General features: G+C 37.7%; 1 protein-coding gene across 1 annotated transcript in view; it reads left to right on the top strand.

The window, feature by feature from the left end:
• Positions 1-2985: 2985 nt before the first annotated feature.
• Positions 2986-22890, top strand: part of LOC134791222 (lethal(2) giant larvae protein homolog 1) — a 90808-nt gene continuing 70903 nt past the window's right edge. The window contains exons 1-2 of the mRNA XM_063762196.1: positions 2986-3286; positions 3356-3448. Of these exons, the coding sequence (XP_063618266.1) occupies positions 3284-3286; positions 3356-3448 (96 nt within the window). The 5' untranslated portion in view covers positions 2986-3283. The remainder of the gene's footprint in view (positions 3287-3355; positions 3449-22890) is intronic.

Below are 22890 nucleotides of genomic sequence, written 5' to 3'. Positions count from 1 at the left end.
TGTTTTTAGGATCCTTAGTTAGGATGGCTGAATTACAGTTCCAGGGTATTCCACATATCTAATGTCTTTGTCCAATGTATATTGCGTCTCACATTTTGCTTAATGAGAGAGTGAGACGCACTGACATTCTATGGGACGATAACCATACACGCCCATATTTTTTAAATTTGCCGCTTTTTTCTAGTGACGGAAATGGCTTGACAGACTATACATAATTATAATCTGTCTCAACGCAGTTTAGAATAGCTTTTACTCAACGCTTTCCCTCTGATGTCGTTCAAATACTTTATGTTACAATATTTTTTATTGTAAATGTGTTTTTGATTCGCTACAAATAATGACAATATTTTTTTTTTATAAATAAACACTGAATTTTTGTGTTTAAAATATGAAAAATAAAAGATAACACTACTTCATGATGTTTTAATAAAATTAAAATTAAGCGTGAATACAGGTTTCGGAACGTTCCCATTTACAGTGTTACCAGTGCAAAAAGATTTACCTCAAATTAGGGAGATTAAACTTGAGATTAAAAGTCAATAATAAGTACCTCATGATAAATTTATCAAATCAATGTGTTAATAATAATATGAATGGATTTTAATAAAACTACATAAATATAAAAATAAATAAATAAATATTATAGGACATTCTTACACAGATTGATAACTACACAGATTGACCAAGTCCCACAGTAAGCTCAAAAAGGCTTGTGTTGTGGGTACTCAGACAAAGATATATATAATATATAAATACTTAAATACATAGAAAACAACCATGACTAAGGAACAAATATATATGTCATCACACAAGTAAATACCCTTACTGGGATTCGAACCCAGGACCATCAGCTTCACAGGTAGGGTCACTACCCACTAGGCCAGACCGGTCGTCGAAACATATTGCTAAATTGAAATTAAGACTATACTTTAGCACACAATCTATAGCATACTAGCTTATTCTTGAAGTACAATCTAACAATTCAAACATCAAGTAAAACACTTTTCATTAAAATCTTTTTAAATAACTTTTTTATCACACTCGCTCAGTAAATGTGGAATTGCACGCAGGTTTAGCGGGAGTTATAGAAAAAGCATTCGCCCTAGGGAGTTATGAAGTTTCTAGTGCTATAATTAACAGGTTTTTGTCTTTATACTTAATTTTTGTATCGCAAGTGTGATGAAAAACATTGTGTGTAACTCGGGGCGTAATAATATTGCAAACTCGAGTCTATAAATCGCTCCGGCAAGCCGTCGCGATTTAACTTACTCTCGTTTGCAATATTCAACTTACGCCCTATGTTGCACAATGTACTATAAATCAATAAGTTAAATAAGTTATTTGAAAAATATGAGCGTGTGCCGTGCAAGGCCTGTTCACTTCCTAAGAAAGTTATGTCCCCAAATAATTGCGCATGTATGCGCCTGAAGCTTCTATGTGTGCTTTGGCCTCCTAGAAAAAGTTGCCAGTAATCAAAATAAAAACATTTTTCTACAGCAACATTTCTCCCAACTAAGATTTAAATTTTCACGATTTTTTTACATTATTAATCGTAAAACGGGACTTAAAATACTTAAAACTTAACTACACGCGATTAAGTTTTATAATGAATATTTGCTTCCAACTGTCTTTATCAATGTTCATAAAATATTTGGAGGGTTGGTACGTCTACCCACCATAATAAAAAAAAAATATTTGTCAATGACTCTGTCCAACTGCTGTGGTTAAAGTTCATAACGAAAATTTTATTTATTAAATCTTTAAATAATAAATACAACGTAGCGGTACTACCAATTAAGACTCTGTTTGTAAGTCTGTGCCTACATGGATTACAGCAATGCACATAAAAAATGTGCTAAATGCGGAGCAACGGCTGTTGAAGATACATATTTGAGTGAAATTCATAGCTTTAGTGGGTTCAGAAGGAACCGCGTCATAACGCATCTGGAAAGCGTATTAATTAACCGTGAAGAAATGTATGAATACAAGTTGGAAATCTGTGTAAAATGCCGTGTGTAAAGTGTAGTGTATCTGTGTGTGTAAAGTGTAATAGGTAGGCATGCCTAAAGATATTTGTATTATACTGAAAACTTTGTGAATGTGCATTATTAATGTCTATTTTTTTATTAAGTTGTCAGGGTTTAATTTTCAGTGTATATTTCTATATGTAAAACATTTTTTTAATAAATAAAATAATACAATGTTATAAACATAAATATGCCTTTTATTTAAATCAATTGATAATACCACAAACAAGGGGTAATATTTGCATCTTTCATATATTTCGTGATATGAAGATAACTAATATGTTTATCAACAGAATTACTACCTATACCTACCAATACCCGCCAGGCTAAACCGGTTGTCAACTTTAGTTCCATTGGTACACAACGACGGCGCCACTAGTATAAGCCCCCATTCGCACGACAGCTTTTTCAACGCGCGTTAAAAAAGCGCTTGTATCTGTCCGCACTCTAATTTCGACTTAACGTCCAAGGCTTAAAGTCGAAAATCCAACAACGCTTGATAAAAAGCGCCACCGCTGTCGTGTGAATAAATACACACGTATCCATTTGTGTCATTCAAACGCTTTTTTAACGCGCGTTGAAAAAGCTGTCGTGTGAATGGGGGCTTAACGTATAAACGGTTGGGGACATTTTTTTGTATGGAGTTACCGTTCTTCTCCTAGTGAGTATTATATTCTTTGGTGCCGTGTATTCTGTGATGTCATAACAGTTACAATAAGGGATTTGTCTATGGCAACTGGCAACATTCCAAACCAGTCAGTCACGTCACTTCGCTAGTGTGGGTGTGTTGCGTTGCGTGCGTGCGTCCGTGAATTGTGAATGCATGCTATTATTCATGTTTGTGTGTATTTCTGACGCCGCTTGTGAGTTGTCATTCCTCTAATTTTGGATTTTATCACTAAAACTCTTCAAACTGTCGTCTCCAGGTACGTAAAGTGGTGTTTTCTTCTAACGTGCGTTATCTTTCTGAGTGAAGTACCGCGAATACAAGTTCTAATATCGTGCATATAACCTCAGACAGGCGTTGCCTCTTTACCGATGATTATCTCGTTTGGATTTTGGAATTCTTGAATTTCCATGTTATAAAAGTGTACGGTTTATCGATTGCTTTATCGGTGAGTCGGTTATCTGGTGATTCTTGTGGAATGAAGTGTTTTTATCGCGAAGGGGCTAGGCAAGCGATGTTTTGGGTCGCGGTTAGTCAGTCGGCAGCTCGATGCCGGTCGGTGTGGCAGTGTCGTGCGTAGCGTTCAATAATGGTAGGCTGGGGTGTGTGGGGTGGTGCTCTGGTGTTTGCGGTGCGGTGCTAAGTGGTGTTTCTGTTGCAGGCCGGCAGGATGCTAAAGTTCATCCGAGGGAAGGGCCAGCAGCCCTCCGCCGAGAGACAGAAGCTCCAAAATGAACTGTTCGCCTTCCGCAAGGTAAGTGCACATTGTTTTCAAACATAAAGTATTGTTTTTAGTTTTTATGTGAGCTCAGTAGACTGGAACAAACAGTTAACTCGTTTATTTTAGTAGGTCTATTGATTACATTCCACATTTGTTCTGCCTTTATGATTACAGTGGCAGTTGTAATTGTGTGAATAAATAGGCTGGCTTTCATCTTTCTCCCGAGTGTACATGTATATTTTTACAAGTATGTGTCTGTGGAGAACATGTAGTTTGGTTTATATAATTATGCACCCAGGAGACTTTGGTGCACCAATAATTGTAGTCATAGATAGATACATTGGTTAACCTATCTTAGGTTAGTCTCAAAAGTATTATACAACAATACTATACCAAAATATTTTAAACTAGTTATAAAAATAGCATCATCTATTAATAGTGTCTGAATCAATTATTTATATGATAATTACCATCATCAATTCATCATTAAGATAACTGTGATGCCATGAAAGTTTGTGTTAATTACCAACATATTGTTTTTATGAATTTAAATAAACTTATTGTACTAAATACAAAATTGTACAAACAGCAGGCTTAATGCCTAATAGCACTCTCTAGCAGTCAAGAATAGAGCATAATATTAAAATTGAATTATGAAGCAGATTCTGATAATTCATATTTTATTTGAACTCTTATTTTGTTAAAGATGTAAAATATTACTATTGCATATTGCACTGGTCTACTTATTTAATTGCAGATAACTTTATCACCTTTAACACCTTCGCTGCAGTAATTAGCTTTACTCATTACTAACCATACTTTGTAAGTGCAAGTAAGAGGTCTTTAGACTCCCTACCGCAGTGAATGTGTTAAGGCTGCCTGATCCTTTTGGCACAGAATGAATAATAGTACTACAACTACCGTACAGAAAGGTAACTTCCTACAATACCAATAATTGCTCTGAGCAAGGCTGAGCTGAATGTTGCCGAGTTTGCGCGAAGGGAGGAGTTTCGCACCCCTGCTTTTGGCAGAGATGAGAGAAGATATGCGAGATTCAATCCAGATGTCTTCTCCACTCGGCTGGTATACAACCCATGGTATTGTTTGATTGATGCACATATCCTCTCATCTCAGCCTCAGTGGAAAGACACTTGTTTCTGTAATATAGCTCTATGCAAGTATACAGATCCTTAGATTGTCCTGGGCAGCTTCAGAAGCTTGGGTAACATCCCACCCTATCCCCAATACACCCAACTGTTAGCTACTTTTATTAAAAAAAACTGGGCATAATAAACTCATCAATACCTGTTATCATGAAAAAAATTGAAGGATGATTAATCATTACACTGATAAACCATAGCCTTAATATAAAAATGTTTACTTTGTACTATCTTATCCGCCCTACGGTGTTTGTGTTGATTAGATATACCTGTCACTTCATTTTTACAGCAGTAAAATACACTGAATATCAACCAAAATGGGCTACTATGTATGGACTTTTCTATATATTGTGACCAATTTGAATTACTTTTGTGTGTACTTAAAATGGGCCATGGTCAGAGGAATTTACAGTTTTTATCAAATGTAAAGAAACCATACATTTTCCGTATCTCACTCGGTTTTGCAATATTTAGTAATCTAAACTAAGTTAGTAAGTAGTGTTTTGGTTTGCAAATACAAATGTTGCAACATTAAACTTGTAAATACCATTGCTGCTTCTTCTTCTCTTGCGTACTCGTGACCTAATCCTGGGCGGACACATATTACGCCCGCGAAGATGAAATCGCTGCTTAGATACATCAAGTTGCACAGTCAGCAGCAGAAGTTGCTAAGCGAGTGAAGTGTTCAAAATGAGCTTGACGCGACTTTATTGTTAAGAGAATAAGAGCGTGTCAAGGTAATTTTGAACGCCTCGCCTGCTTAGCAACTTCTGCTGCTGACTGTATCATACAACATCTTGTCTTTGGCTAGGTACCTGAACTCAGGACTTGCATTTGTATACCGGGCCCGGCATTATACACCGTGTTTTTATTGAATTCCGTTAACTTCGGGGTATAGTTAAGTACTATGAAGTATTTGAACAAATTAAATTATTTTTCAGAAAATATTTTAATTTGTTTTTTTATCAAGTAGAAACACTACTATATAAATTATAAACTGAAATAAATGTCATATACTAAGAAAAGGTGTGTCATATACTAGGGGGCGCCACAAGCCTTCAGTAGGAAGTGCATATACTTGGAAAATTTGACTAATGTCGCTGTGGCCCGGTGGCCGAGTGGTTCAGGCACCTGCCGCGATAGCAGAGGACGCTGGTTCGATTCCAGCCTGGGGCACTGGAGGCCTTGGTCACTTTTTCTTAGTATGACATTTATTTCAGTTTATAGTTAAGTACGTTTATAAGAACTAAATGGCATAGTTAATTTTCAAAAAAAAAATTTTTTTTGTTTCCTTTTTTGTTTTTTTTTGTTTAAAAAGTAATTAAATGTAGCATATAGCGTTGTTGTAACACGGGCATTACATTTAACTCAACCAAACAATTGAAATCTGTGACATATCAATGTCATTTCGTACATCAATCGACCGAGATTGTACTTAAGTTTAGTAGCAAATGTATGAACTCATTCTAAACACTAATCAATATGTAAGCCGGCCCTAAGGCAAGTGTACACGCTTGTAGAGGCCTTATAGGAAAAAAATAAATTATGGATTATCTCCGAAATGGACTTAATTAGAACATCGGTGTCTTTGAGAAAGTTACTTGATTTAAGCTCTGGAATGCACCCTTGAAATTAACGTAAATCAAAAAAAACACGGTGTAGAAAGGGTTATGATTTTAGCAAAGTTATGGGGTTGTATGGGGCAAACTACTGAGTTGCTTTTGATGGAAGAGATGTCATATGTAAGTTAACTCGTCTTTAAGGCTTATGAAGTCATGACATAGGCTATACTTTTGACTATCAAAAAAGTGTAAGTTCTATTAAATCGAATATATAGACAGTTTATCGTTTTTCACTTGTGATATATACATACTCATATGACTCGAGAAATATTAAATTATAAATAGAAATATGTAAATGTCATATATTCAATAAAAAGAGACCAAAGCTCCAGTTGGGAGTTAAGTGTTTTTTTACAGGTAATTAATTAGGTACGTGACACACGTGTCTGTGGTGTGTAGTGTAGTAAGAAAGTATTTTAAATCTTAAGCACCTTGTAATAAGTTCTAATACTTGTCACTTAATTGTGACATTATAAATACACTTGCTCCAATGACCAATGATCAACCTTGACAGCACAGGTGGCATCTAATTTTTTCACCCTATTTTTTTGTTCTATCAACCACTCCTTTTAAAATTAACTTTATCTCCATACACTAAGATTCGCTTTTTTATGAAAACTTAGTGCAAGAAAACGAGCTTACTAGAATTATACTTGTCTTTTCTTCACCCAAATTGAAACATGTATGATCCGGCAGCATCAGAATCTCACATAACTCTCTTATCTACCCTAAAGTGAACTTTAACATAATGCAGCAGGGTTGCTCTTCCTATGAAAGTGTTCAACTAGAAACGAGTTTGCTAAAGTAATCGTTTTCTCACTGAACCTGATTGATGTTGTAATTGCTATCAGCAAAAAACACTGATCGGGTCATTGACCCCGTCAAGTGTGTATGCCTGAGTATGTTCACAGACGAGGGAATGGTAAAGACTGACAATTACTATGCAAAGTCGCGTTCTTCGTCATTGTTTTGACGAGATACCTACAAACGAGACCTCCGTTTCACCTGAAAGTCGCTTCGGCATGCATTTTCAAGTCACCCGCCGTTTCCAATTCAATACTGGTAAATAGTCCGGTCAAAAAGTGTACATGACAAAGTTATCGAAATGTCGGGTGTCAATTAACAAACAGCTTTCACTAGATGGCGTTACGGTATTTTGCAGAGGTCAAAGAGTCACATAACATACGTATGTATACCTACGGATCTATAGCAAGTATAGCAATTATGAAAACGATTAGTCCTAGTCTCACAGGCTGCCTTTCCACAGAGGCTGAGATGTGCGGAGTTGAGAGGAGACGTGAGTGACGAGACGTGATTGGTTGGTTCCCACCAATAGTATTGGTTGTACAAAAAGCAACACTCCTAACTGTACATCGGTGGACCTTATTACAAAAGACCTAAGGACTACCGATGTACAGTTAACAGTGTGGGCGATGGTAATCCAGCGGAGCAGAGAAGCGATGAAATAAAACCAAGTCGACCAACGCTATTCAAAATATATAATTGCATCTAATTCGTGATAAACTTATTTATATTTCATACAAACGTGTAGGCTGTATAGTTCGTTTTTTTTAGCATTAGAAATAAGGTAAACAATCTTGATGTGTCTTTTAATTGAAAAACACATTTTAAAAATAAGTTACGGCAAATGTGAAACAATTATGAATCTAATACGATCTTTTATATTCTTCTGCTTTCATAAGTAATAGTTATTGATTTTTAAAAATCGTTTTTCAATTAAAAGACTTGTCAAGATAGTTTACCTTCTTACAAGTTTTTTTTAATGCTAAAAAAAAACGAACTATAGGACAAGATAAAGTTACCACGAAACGGTCCCGTCCGTCTCAGCATAATGCTATTAACCCGAAACTCAGCGCTGATCTTCCGGCGAGACCATTTTGTTCTATTGCTTGATTTCCGCCCGTCCGGCCCGTCTCCTCTCATCTCCGCCTCAGTGAAAAGGCAGCCTGAATTTGGTAGGAGGTTGATAGTCTTTATGATGAACTTGCCGGTGGTATGTTGAATTAATAACGTGTAATGGGGAGCGAATGTCCTTGATTCCCAGTTGTTCCAATTGTCCGACTCGTCTCGCTCATTTGGGCGATCGTAAAGTTATTATGTTTATTTCAGACAATTTATAAGCAGGCGATGTAACGCTAGGCGTAGACAATAGACATCGAATGCATAATAGTTAGTACTTCGGAATCACTACACCTTATAAAACAAAGTCCTCCGCCTCGTCTGTCTGTCTGAGTGTATGTAATATGTATGTTCGAGATAGACTCAAAAACTACTGATCGGATTTTCTTGCGGTTTTCACTTATCAATAGAGTGATTCTTGTTAAGGTTTTTTGTAGCCCGTGCCACAGAATAAATAATAGTACTAGGTACAGGGTACAGAAGACTCACTCTCTAACAAAACGCGTCTGTTACGATCAGGACACTTCAGCTACCTGTAGCAAAGCGACGAAATCGCGGAGTGAGCCACGCCTGCCCGTGCGAAGCTGGGACGGGTCGCTAGTACTCACCAATAAAACTAATGTCCGAAACCGAAGGTTGGATTTAGCTTTAGCCTCGGCCGAAACAGAACCTTCGGCCGAAAGTTGCCGAAACCGAAACTACGATCGGATCGGACACTACCGAAAATACAGCCAGGGATCGGATACCGGCATTTTTTATATGGGAACGAAAACGGTATTTTTTCGTTCTTTGTTAATTATTTCATTTCTAATTGGGCAATCTAATACATAAAACGAAGTCGTTACCTAAACACACAACTGAGTCCTACATTTCGAGTATAAAATAATTCGACTTATATGGTTATTTCGAAGTTTTTGCAAAAAACCGGTTCCGATCCCTGAATACAGTATCGGCGCGGCCGAAAGTTTCGTTAGTTTTTTGGACGAAACCGAACATTCGTCCGAAACATGATTTTTATATCAAAACTTGGGTACAATTGGACCGGACACTAAACACAACCGGTGTTTGACTTGACAGCGCATCACATCGCACTTAGGCTTCATGCTTGGTTGCTAGGCTGCCAGTTTCAGCGCTTGGTGATGAGTGATGATTGTGGTACTTATTTATATTGGATACAGAAGTTTAAATGAGCGCTGGTGGCCTAGCGGCAAGAGCGTGCGTCGCGGGTTCAAACCCCGGCTCGTACCAATGAGTTTCTCGGAACTTATGTACGAAATATCATTTGAAATTTACCATTTGCTTTTCGGTGAAAGAAAAAAATCGTGTGGAAACCGGAATAGTCCCGATAAAGCCTAGTTTACCCTCTGGGTTGAAAGGTCAGGCTCCCATGCATGAGTCGTGGCACAGAATAAATAATAGTACTAGGTATAGAAGATTCACTCTCTAACAAAACGCGTCTGTTACGATTAGGACAGATATGACCGTTAGGTGGCGCAAGCGGGGAGACACTCCTGACTTCGGTCGAACTCGGCTCCGTCCGGCTCAGCATTGCTCCGAGCAATTATTAGGGTTGGCACCACTTGACTTCCTTTTGCGTGCACGAGCATCACAGATAAGATAATCATTTGAATTTTGACAACCCTAATTAGCCGAAAGGGATAGTGGCATATATTAGAAAGGGATAGCATGATTCGACCCTGAACCGCTGTCAAACTTCGGGTTTGTAGGAAGTGTCCTTTATGTACGGTAGTACTATTATTTCTTCTGTGGCGCCACGCGCAGCCTATGGCTAATTAATAGCCACCAAAATTGGTGTGGGACGGATGTACTTGTTGCGACGCGACGAAATCGCGGAGTGAGCCACGCCTGGTCGTGGCTAAAATGCCGGGACAACGCGAGAAAGATGATGACAGAAATATTAAAGTTTAGTACGAGTATATAATAGTTTAGAGGTCATACACCTGCTCTTAAGGGCATACCGACTGACATATCGATTCGTTGTTATCGCTATCGGTTCACTGATAACGTGATAACGGTTGCACCTTTCAGGATCTTTATTGTAGGTACCATCGCACACACTGTTAACTGACAGTTCGTAAAAGGCATAAGGTCCACCGATGTACAGAGAGTGTTGCTGTTTGTACATGTACTCGTAGCTATCGTACCTACTCGTATTTATAGCTAAATGATAATCTAACGGTTTATTTTATTATTACATGTAGATAGTATTTACTTATGAGTTATGTATTTTACAAGCTTTTGAATTAGAGTTCATACTGGCAGATAGTATGCCCCGATGATGCTTAGTACGATCTCAAACGAAGCTAATCTAACCCTCAAAACCACTAAATTTACTCCTGAGGGCCTATCACGAACACCGAAGTTCGCAAATTGCGGGCATCTTTCTCTTTTACTCCAATCAAGGCGTAGTTAGAGTGACAGAGAAAGATGCAAACTTCGGTGTTCGCGATAGGCCCTCTGGCTACCCCTAAAAAGGAAGAGGGAACAGACGGCTACAGCAGACCTGTAGCCTATGCTAAATTTTACCTCAATCCGCCCTCAGAAATGGTTCACGTTTTGCTTTCAAGATCAGGTCCTTACCCTGAGGACACAAAATTGTGTAAAATATAAATATAATCAAACACCCCTATGAAAGTTACGTAAGATCTAATATCCCATGACCTGTGCCAAAGGTTTTTCCTTACCAATACTTGTAGTCATAATCATAACAAGTATTACACGTTATACCGGTTCTCCGTACGCTAATCCTCACAGCCGACTAGCCAATGTTACACCTTATTTCAAAGGCATAAAGTACAAAATGGTCAGTTATTAAGTGTGCTATCGCAGCCATTAGCCGCACCCAGCCTCGCCTGTTGATAATCTATATTGTCTGATAGCCCTATCACCTTGTCGTGCGATCTAGACGTTCCTTTGTTATCAATTCTTGTATACTTATATTATATATTTCGGTGACCTCTGAAACGGCTCTAACTTTCGATGAAACTTGCTATAGGTATGGCGGTTTTCTGGGGCGAAAAATCGATCTAGGTCTTGGGGCCAAGTTGGATTGGATACCGGTATTTTTTGTATGGGAACGAAAACGGTATTTTTTCGTTATTTATTAATTATTTCATTTCTAATTGGGCAATCATAATAACTACGAAGTCGTATACGGAGTCCTACATTTCGAGTAAGTATAAAATAATTCGAAAAATATGGTTATTTCGAATGTTTTCCAAAAAACCGATTCCGATCCCTGAGAAAACGAGCATTTTTGAGTTTTTATATGTTTTCACTGTTTTCCGAGCAAAGCTCGGTCTCCCAGATATTTTTATGTTAAACTGAACCAGACATTTGTGATCGAACGAGATCCGCGAGGTAACCAAAGTCGTTGAAATAGCATCGAAAATTGCCAGAGACCGTTCATATGTATGTGGTGTTTAAAAATCGTGGGTTAAAATCTCTGAAATAGAGCAGAGAAAATCTTTCCCGAAAATAAAAGCAAACTGATGACTAAAAATTCGGTCAAAATTCTAATCATACAGGATTTTAGTCAGTTATATAAATGCAATTAAGATATCCTATTCTTTTTCCATACTTCCATATAAATATACGGCATTTAGTTACATCCCATGTCTATTGTTTTCTCACCTACTCTCACATTTGTTACTCATGTTTCTTTGAGAAATACCAAGATCATCGATTTATATTCCAGATAACATGTGATTTTCCTTTGTGCTCCCTATCAATAGTATCAATATAACCGTATTTACATGCAATCCCAATCTGCCCAATGTACCATGACGGCATTGCCGTGCTGCGCTCAGATTTCATGGTCCAGCGACTCGCAGTTGAAGACTTCAATCAGTCAATGAGTTTACATTAGAGTGGTGTGGAGATCTCCTCAATGAGGGTTTCCGCGATCGAGATTTTCACTAGATGGCAGCACCCTGACGAGAGGTCTTTTTGACAGCTGCTGTCAAAATCCACCAATAAAAAAAACATGGTTAAACATGATTGGTGGATTATGACAGCTAGACCTCTCGCCACGGTGCTGTCATCTAGTGAAAATATCGATCGCGGAAACCCTCATTGACAGACTTTTTCAGACTACTCTCTATATGCATGTAGTTCTCTCGTTTCATTATAAATTGAATTTTTATTTTGACAAATCAAAAGTTTTGATGTCTGCGGATAGAGGTTAAAGCAATGATAACGGGTCAATTTGTACCAAACCTGCCTGCCAACGACTTGTGCCGTTATCCTACCTACACTTGTTTTGTAGTACTCCATACAGTAAAATGTGCTTGTATGAAAAGTTTGACAGTTATTTAGGGGATAGTTCGTTCACTGTGGCTGGTGCAACCCATGAAACACGCCCTAAGTACAGTAGAACCTCGATTATCTGAATCTAAACTAAGTAGTAGTAATATCACTTAATTGCACACAACACAGGTTTACATAATATTTACAGAAATAAAGGTACAAAGGCGAACTTATCCCTGTAAGGGATCTCTTACAGCTAACCTTCGAGTAGATGAGGGGAGAATTCAAATTAGACTAATTCGAATAATCAAAAGTTCACGGTTAGGTATGTTCACGTTCAGCTTTGGAATTGAGGGTTCGGATAATCGAGGTTCTACTGTATTCTTAAATCATTTTCTTAAACCCATTTCTTGGGCTTATCTCTCACGTAAGATACAGTTCGCGGTCCTTTTATGCCCTTTCCCTTTCTGTTTATAGAATAAAAGGATCGTGTCGTCTGATCCACGTCAATCAAAGCCTTAAGGCTCCCCGTGTTTTTGTGTTAGAAAGTCAACCCTAATGTGTATTACATAAGGATGCTATTACCTTGATTTTGACAAATACCACCCGAGATCCGAGTAGGCTTGAGTCGGTCCTGAACTAAGAACTATTAAGAATGAAATCCCATCAAGGACCGAAAGGAACTAAATCTTTTTGCACGCTCTTAATCGGTCTTTAGGTCCTTTAGTTCAGTAGGATTCGAGAGCGCTTGACTGAGTGAAACGTAAAATGGACGGAACGAAACGGTTGTCAATGTCGCTGGCACGAGTGTGAACGAGATGAAAGAACGACGTGACACTCCTAAGTCCGTAAAATATGAAGGAAAATCAAATATATTTCGACATATTTGATATTTTATTAATTATGTTAAGGTGTTTTAATGTTTAATACCGACACATCGTATCGTACAAATTGAATTGGATTCAGTTACCAAAGATTGGAAAGAAACCAATGAAAAATCGACTCCTATTCATTCCCGGCTCTCAACGACCGAACTGAACTAAAGGAACTAAAAGACCGAACTAGTTCGATTGACCGAGAGCGGAGCGCTCTCTGTAGTGACCGAGCAGGCACAAGCCTAGATCCGAGGTTAGGGCAGTGAGGTGATTGGCCCATATTGTCAACTTTATCGTATTAACCAGACAATGCGATTTTCGTTTTTATTTCAATGCATTAAGGAAGAAAATTATATAAATCTATGATTATAAGAATAAGATATTGGATTTGTAAGGATGTTTGTGGCTTACCACCTTCAATTAACTACTTATTTATAAGCTTTCTTTATTTTGCGAAAAAATAGTAAACTGCTGTGTATGTTATGTATATCAGTCATCTCTTTGTTACATACATTATATTTTACAATATAGTTGAGTACCCAAAGAAAACCTCTTGACTTTGTGACGTTCCTTCTATCCTTTATTTATTTATGACATCCTCTGTACTAGCTCTCTAGTATCAAACCTTGAAGAAAAAGTGTACCCCCAAGGGCCGGCAACGCACTTGCAACCCCTCTAGTGTTGCTGGTGTCCATAGACGACGGTTATTGCTTACCAGTAGGCTATTCGTCTGCTCTTTTACCTCCTAATCATAAAAAAATCTCTTGGGAGGCTCGATTTAGACCAGAACCCAAGCCAATGGATACAGTCGCCATCAGCAAGCCTATTATGGATCGCTTTATCCACGTGATAAAACAACTGTCACTTTTTAACTCTGCGGGACTGAAAGAGACGGACACCGTTTTATCACGCTGTCACGTAGACAAATACGACCATCATATCCGTACTGATATATCGTAGCGGGCGAGGTACTCAAATATTTCGGAGCAACATAACTTTTCGGTCAATAACATCAGAACATGCAATTTGTCATAAATATAAGAGCATCGACTTTTCAATAAATTCGGAATAACGAAATTAAAAATATCAGAAAGCACAGAACGTCAAAGGTATCTACGAAGTCAGGATGATCATAAAGATCGGAACATTTATGGAAAATACATCTTAAGTCTTTTTCACACAGTTTAAATTACATTGTATTTATTATGCATGTCGCTGCGAAAGACTGCAGGCAGATACTGGATGCGGCAAGGACAGGGGACAGGACAGGGACAGGACAGGGCGCTATGGCGCTCTTTAGGGGAGGGCTATGTCCAGCAGTGGACTACTATAGCCTGATGATGATGATGATGCATGTCGATCTTTGATTTTGGCATGACGTATGGGATATATTTATGTTTTGTTTTAGAATTCGAACCTACTCGTGTACAACAGCCCGATGAATAGGAAAAGCAAAGCCCATGTCTGAGTCACTGGCACTATGCATGCCGTGATGTACCGTTGTTACGTAGGATGTTCGTGGAGTTTATGCAAATCTAAACACATCAATAGAAGCCAAGCAACGCTACAGCTAAAATTTACAGTATTTTCACTAGTTTTTAATGAAAGACTCCGCTGTCCGTCTGTCTGTCTGTCAGCAGGCTGTATTTCATGAACCGTTCAAATTAGGCGCTAGGCAGTTCAAATTTTCACAGATCATATATTTTATCTAAAAAAAGAATATAATAAACATTTAAGTAGGGCTTTTTTTGCCGTTTTTTACGTATTGGTGCGGAACCCTTCGTGCGCGATTTCGACTCGGACTTGGCGGGTTTTTTCTGTGTTGTGTGATGACCTGATGACTGATGATCTCTTTCATTTGGTTCGCGGCAGGCATAAGACTTGTGTTCTTTACGATAAGTTATAAATAGTTATAATACTGTTCATACTTACAGTTACGAGGCAGTAAACAATGAATGGCATGAATGAAATATTAAGAGGACATGCGACTCCTGAGCTGACGCATACCTACAAGCTGTATTGTCTGTTGAAAGCTTGAAACTTTAGGTTTTAGGTACATTTACCTACTTCTTTTTTTTAATAGTGAAGTAGAATTACAATGTAGGTGGACATGCTTACAGCGGCTGCGTTTTTTTTTGCCTGAAGACAAACGAGTGCACACGTCACGCCGGTCGTAATGCATGAAATTATATGAAAGATGTCACAGCGCTTGCGTTGCATCAGTTGCATGTCCTACGAATTATTATGATATTCATGCGGGCCGTGCGCCGGAGTGAGCTTTTACCATTCCACCGGTGCTCAAAGTTTATTTTACATAAATGAATAGGTTCACCACTCCCTAAGTATTCTAGTTCCGTACTTTCGCATGTCTAATGTGTCTATCTCTAACTTACTTTCGCACTTTCTCATCTCTATTATGATCCCTTTAATCTGGACTCTATTGTAACCACATTTAGGTCGCTAATTAAAAACGCCACATCAGAAATGAGCTTCGTAAAGTTATTTTATACTAGACAGCCTGTCCTAGTTCAGCCGCACCTTCAACGGGAACATAGTTGACTCTAGTAACAAGAAGTCGTATGTACGATACGTGTTGTGTGTAGTTAGGATGTTTTAGTTTAAAGCTAGTATTCTAGTGATGTTTGTCATTGTGTTACTTAGAACAGAGGGTGTGAAACTAATAATGGGTCGCTGGTATAAGGCACCTACAAACAGAGAACCCGCCTAGCGGCCGGTTACTTCGCTAGCTCGCGGACCGTTGACTAAGGTTATTTCTGCTATAGTCACGTTTTTAAGGCTAGGTTATCCTAAGCCCTAAACATTTACTTGACTGAGATATTATTATATTTTTTATTTCTTTGTCAGTCGTTCAAAATGTCTAGACTACCTGGATGTCCTTCTAAAGGTCAAATAATATTTATATTTCCAGGAAGGTCGCTGCCAAACTTCTACCCAAACTGTACGAAATGAATAGGTAAAATCTGAGGGTTCAAACAATTCAGTTTGCTTATTTGCCTGTGTTTGTGACTGACAGGAAAATGTCCATCAGTTTCAAGTCTAGACTAGACGTAGATCTGGAAACCTACCGCGAGACACGAAAATCGAAATTTCTTTATCTGCCTCTCTAATCTCTCTATCGCTCGAATATGTTAGAGCGGTCTCTGTTTGTCAAAATCTAGGGTCCATAGCCGCGTATTGCGTCTTTTTTTTACAAGCTTTTATTTACTTTCACCTGACCGTTGTCTGTCTGTCTGTCGGTCTGTCTGTAATCAAATCTTGCAAGTTAAATTTGATCCACTTCCCGGTGTCCGATTGAGCTGAAATTTTGCATGCGTGGATGAATTGGATGACAATGCAATATTATGGTACCATCGAGCTGATCTGATGATGGAGACAGGAGGTGGCCAAAGGAACTCTGTGATGAAACAACGCATCCTAATTGTGTTTGGGGTTTTTAGAATTGTCTCGATGAGTATTAGTTGTCTGTCGTAAGAAAAGTACAGTCAGCGATAAAAACTTGTACCAAAAATGAAATTTTCGCCGAAAACTTTTTACAATTATGGCCTGGATGCGAGTCCTTTAAGCCAGCGTATCGCATCGTCAGATATGAAAGTAGGTAAGGCGCAATATGTGAGCCCTGCACTGTTTATACAGAACCTGTCAATATTAGTTATCACAGCGCTATTCTAATCTGTATCAATTATAAGTCCACAGACCGCATTCCTCATTGTTCGTCTCAGTCTTATTGTAATGCTATCTCGATCTCACCATTCCCATCTTTTACGGCGCTTCGAATGAGCTATCCAGAATATGTGTGACTTTGAGGTCAGTAACTATTTTGTGGAGCCAGAATTCAAGCTTAAAGTGGCTGGTTCGTACGATAGTCTCAAAATACCAGTTCTTATTTCGTATCTCCCAGTACAGCTATGAATTAGAACTTTAATTTTTAATCGTTAAGGTTTCTTTTCATATATTAATTATACTCGTAGTGCAATAAGAAAGTAATTAACATTGCGAAACTCGGCACGCGTCGTATTGTTAAACACGTTAGGATTTATGTTAGTAGGGCTCTATTGTATAGTACGACCTTTTGCATTTTAAAGGATGATAGGTAGCAGTAAACCTGGTGACCCATTCGTTTTGAATTCACGGGCACTTAACTAACCATTTGTCAACGAGAAACACAACCCCAAAATTTTCTTTAAACTTCTGTCAATTTAGCCCTAATTCGTCTACTATGTGTAACGAAAAAATTATAAAAATCTTAATTTTCAGGCAACTATTAATTTAGGCTAAATAGGCTAATCGTCAGTTAAGTTAATGACTGTTAAGTATAAGTCGAACAAATAGTCAGTGACATCCTTACAACAGTTCAATAGATTGCTCAGATAATGATGATGTTTATTAAGTACTGACTATTCAAAAGCGCTTGTTGCTAGGCCAAATTAAGAATATCTTGACTCTCAAAATCCTCGAACCATACACTATCGCCAGACCGCTTGTTACGAATTTCAGATCGCCGAATTAAAATGCCGAAAGGTAATCGATGCGGCATCTGGTCAGCATCAAGGCGTGCGCGTAGACTTAGTGGCAATCAAAATAGCATTCAATGGTTTAAAATAACGCATTCCATGGTGTCTATCTTTGTAAATTTGGCTTTTATATCGCTCCATATGTCAAGAACTAGGGATGTAATGATACCGATGCCGATAGGCCGATATATCGGCATCGCCGATTTAAATTCAGCCGATATCACAGAAAAGCGCGCGAAACGAATGACATGACGCTGCTAATATATAATTTGAATAAAATTTTGTTTCCATAGCAAAAAATCTAATTACTGATTTGGATTTACTTTTGCATTGATTACTTAAATAAATGTGTTATTTGATTTTGATTTGGCATTTTTCTTTATTTGTTTTGCAGTTTTTCTCACTTCACAAAACCAAGTGTCTATTATACATAAGTATGTTTTATGTATATTAAGTATATAGTTCCTTATTTATTTTATTTATTAACTAACTACTGTGCTATTGATATCGGTATCTGTATCGGGACCGCCGATTATTTAATTCAAATATCGGTACCGGTATCGTATCGGCAAAATCATCCCTATCAAGAACAGTCGAATCGACTAGGCGAATTTACGAATTAAACGTTCGGTTATGTTATTTTCTAAAATACGTCATATGTTACATCCCACGGGTAAAGGTAGGTACCTTATGGCGGTTGGCGCTTACGCTATTATTAACGCCGCTCCAATATTATTGCGGCGCTATGCGACGTAAGCGCCAGCCGCCATAAGGGACCTTTTGCCATGGAACGTCACATATAAGTATGTAATTACTTACATAAGTAAGAGAACACACGTAAACTGAAGTCAAAGATACGGGACTTAGTGGCACTAAGTAATACTTTAAAATTGTGAATATGAGATTTGGCTATTTAATTTTCCTGTATTCACGATCTGCAAGCCTATTATGGATCGTTTTATCCACATTTATCCACGTGATAAAACAACTGTCACTTTTTAACTCTGCGGGATAGAAAGAGACGGACACCGTTTTATCACGCTGTCACGTAGATAAATACGACCATCATATCCGTACAGTATGATACTTTACTGATGCTTTTATGAATTAAAGTTTTTTACAAGTTTATTTACTTTCACCTGACCGTTGTCTGTCTGTAATCAATCTTGCAAGTTAAATTTGATCCACTTCCCGGTTTCGGATTGAGCTGAAATTTTGCATACATACGTAAGTCGGGTGACAATGCAATATTATGATGTCATCGAGCTGATCTGATGATGGAGACCGGAGGTGGCCATAGGAACTCTGTGATAAAACAACGAAACCTAATTGTGTTTGGGGTTTTTAGAATTGTCTCGATGAGTATTAGTTGCCTGTGGAAAGAAAAGTACAGTCAGTGATAAAAGCTTGTACCAAAAATGAAATTTTTGCCAAAAACTTATTAATCGCTCTACATGAGTATTCTCAGGTGACAGTAAACGGTTATTACAATTTTAAGGTCAATTAAAAAAGGTAATATGTGCAGCGGTGGTCGAGCTCTGCAAAAATGGAAATTCTGAGATCTTTGTCAATATTGTTCGTACTTTTTAACACGTGATCCATCTTAATCTCAACGAACCCGCTTACTCCATTGTCCAAATAGGACCACCTAGGCATAAAATAAAACCTAGACCGGAGCAAATGTCAAGTAGGAAGTCGTGGGAGGCGCCTATTCTGGCAGTGACGCCATTCCAGGCCTAATGGAGGTTAAGTTGTGCCCCGACAACGAGCTTGTTTGCCGGCCAAATTGGATGATGCTATATTTGAGATAGGGGTTACGTATAACAAGGGAAGCTATGAGACTATGATGTTCTTACAACAGTAACACTCTTAGCTGAGTATTGGTGGACCTTCTGTATTTGCAATAAGGTATACGAATTGTCAGTTTGAACGATGGTATATGTCGGACACGAATGAAATCAGGCTGAAATTTGGAGCAGTTTAACTGGAAAAGTAACTCTAGCAGAAATATACAGATTCTTCTGCTAGAGCTGAGAGGACTTAATAAAACTTGATTGTAAAGTGTTACGGTTTATGAAACAGTCCGCAGACAGACAAACAGGCGGGCTTTGTAATGGGTTCCGGCTGATAACATTTGCGTACGGCGCTCTAAAAACAGAACTAGAATTCATGTGCAGCAAGATAGTGACAGTAGAGATTTTTCGAACAAGTTCAAATTGCTTACGAAGAAGTAATAAATAGATTTAGTTAAATTAGAAGGTGTATGTCGTGTACACCAGTCACGTCGTTTATACAAAAATCTAATCATGTGTGACCAACAAAACGAAGTCAAAATGACTTAACAAGATTAATGATTCATTTGAGTTGATTGTATCGTTGACGAAACTAAGAATCATCTTATTATGCATCGTCATCGTAGTTATGTAGCTAATGCACGTGATAACATTCTGGTCAACAAACAAATTAAGAGAATTGGAGTAGGTACATCTGTCTAATAATTCTAATATACTTTATAGAGAAACGACAAGATGGGCACGTACCGTAATCATTGTGAACATATGTAGGCAGATTATAATAGGAGCTAGATATTATTTAGAAGAGACCAACTTAGAATATGCAGCACGCTGTACCTATATATCTATTCAGTCTGATTTTTCATGATTGCTTTTGCGATATCAGTTTTGTACAATAAGTTCGTTATATTCAATATATTAAGAACGGGTCACTCACGTATTTTAAGTCGAATAACGCTCGGTATTCGGTATGCGAAGTTCGTTATACTTTCAAATCATATCACAGTCAAACAACAATTTGAAACCCAAAGTTGCAGTATTTGCATGGGTTTCCGCAACCGCCATCAGACGATAAGAGCCGGATTAGCGGGTCATTCACTCCCAACCAACGCCACTGTTACACTGAACGAAAAGATCATAACTACGCCTATGTTTACACTATATACGACTTTTGTGGTAAGGTAAGGATACCTGCTTTATCTTGCCGAACCTCAATATTTGCTCGAGGCTTTTGTAAAAACTACCATGTATTTGGATAACCGAGATACTTGCATGTTTTATAAGAAGGGCTAGTGCTGAGAAATGTCACAAATGCCACGTGTGTTATTATTTAGGCAATTGCCGATTTTAGGCAATAGGTAATACACATCGGAAACGGCTCTAACGATTTCGATGAAATTTGCTATATGGGGGTTTTCGGGGGCGATAAGTCGATCTAGCTAGGTCTTATCTCTGGGAAAACGCGCGTTTTATATGTTTTCCGAGCAAAGCTCGGTCTCCAAGATACTATATACATACTATATGAAAAAGGAGTAGCGAGAAATAAATAAAATATCGACACATGCGCCAAATGTTTTGAATTTAATGAAACTTATAATACCATCAAAATACCGCTAGTAATAAATCAAAATGCTGGATAGTCACCCATTCATCAAATTATCCAATAATTCCACTAATGCTTGCCTCCCGGCCGTCCTAATGCAGTCAAGTTATGGGAAGTCACGAATACAGCATTGCCGATGTTTAAGTTTAATGTCAAACCGAAAGTATCCTCTTTAACGGCTAGGGTAGTTAACTATTTAGTAGGGATCAAATACGTAATACAAAAACATTTAAATATTCAAATTACAACCTATACCTTCAAACTATTTAGTATCTTTTTGCCCTCACGCTGTCTAAGTTTTTTCTCCAATGATTAATAGAAGTACAGTCGGTGCCTCGCGCCTTTGTGATAGGCCACTCACCTTTCGAAGGTCGTATGTGGAAACCTGTGTCTATACTACTAGCGTACTCTATTGTTTATTAGCTATTTTACTATAGCTATTTAGTACCTGTTATTATGTTGGCAAACAAATTTAAGTACCATCTTCCTCACACTAAAGCACTGATAATTCGGAAACCATATTGGACATACGAGATCCACCGATGTTCAGACAAGTGATGCTATTAGTAAGATTTTTAAAAGAGACAGCTGCACATTTTACAAAAACACCTGAAAGATATATTTTCCAAATTATTTTCCCGTTTCATTGCGCAAGGTGTACAACATTATATTCTCTTGCACGTCACTACTATTAAAAGCGATATTAAAAGTTTCAAATTTGTTTAATCCCTATTGTTTATATTCTGATAGGATTGGAGACACATAGTATAGATGTATTTTAGGAAGATGTATTTTTTGTAACAAAAGACCTTCAAAATCCTCTACAGAGGTGCCCAATAGCTAGGGGCAGTTCTGTAGAGGATTTTGAGGGTATTTAGTTAAATTTGAAATAGAATTTGATGAATTATTTACCTGTCTATCTACTGACTAGCGACGTTTTACTTTAAACACTGAATAAACTATTGGTTTCTTGTAAATCTAATGAACTATGCCACCAAACGAGATTGTCTCTCGACGCGGAAGTAAGCCCCATGCCCGATGTCAACTTAATTCGGCCGGTTAATAGTATTAAGATTAAAAAGTGCATAGACAATCGATAGAGCGTCGACCGCGGGGCTTCTGCCTGTGTTCTGATATCGCACTAGTAGGGTTTCAGTGTGGTGCAAATCCCTATGAAAATGTGGAAATGCGTCCTATTACTTTTGTAACGTACATCCCAAAGGACATATCTAGGTAAATATTAAGGAAAAAAAAGTAGGTTTAGGATAGTCTAGTCTAGTAGCATGTCGTGTAAAATAAATTACAACATGTTTTAGTAACTTTTATTGCTGTTTCAGAAATAAATAAGTTTTAACATGAGAAAATATACATTAATAAAATAAATTTAACTAGTCGATCATAAAACCCAACTGTCGATGTCATAATAAAACCCATCGTAAAAGTTTTATTGCGAGTAAGTAGATAATTGATCTTGAAATCTATATAAGAAAATACACAATAAAGATTTGCACGTAAATATTTTAGGTACAGTCTGTATCAAAGATAATTTTGTTCTTTATTCCAATGTTAATAGGGTATAAATTAAATACATCTCTTTGTCGAACGTACAGCACAACACAATTTCAGATAAACATGCCCGTACTGTTACTGGGACCTAGAGTGACCCAACTTTTTTATTTTCCACGCGATTATAACCTTAAT

Source organism: Cydia splendana, chromosome 6 (assembly GCF_910591565.1).
Source record: "Cydia splendana chromosome 6, ilCydSple1.2, whole genome shotgun sequence".
Lineage (NCBI taxonomy): Eukaryota > Metazoa > Arthropoda > Insecta > Lepidoptera > Tortricidae > Cydia > Cydia splendana.
Note: the sequence above shows the minus strand (reverse complement) of the source record. Positions and strands in the feature narration are given on the sequence as shown.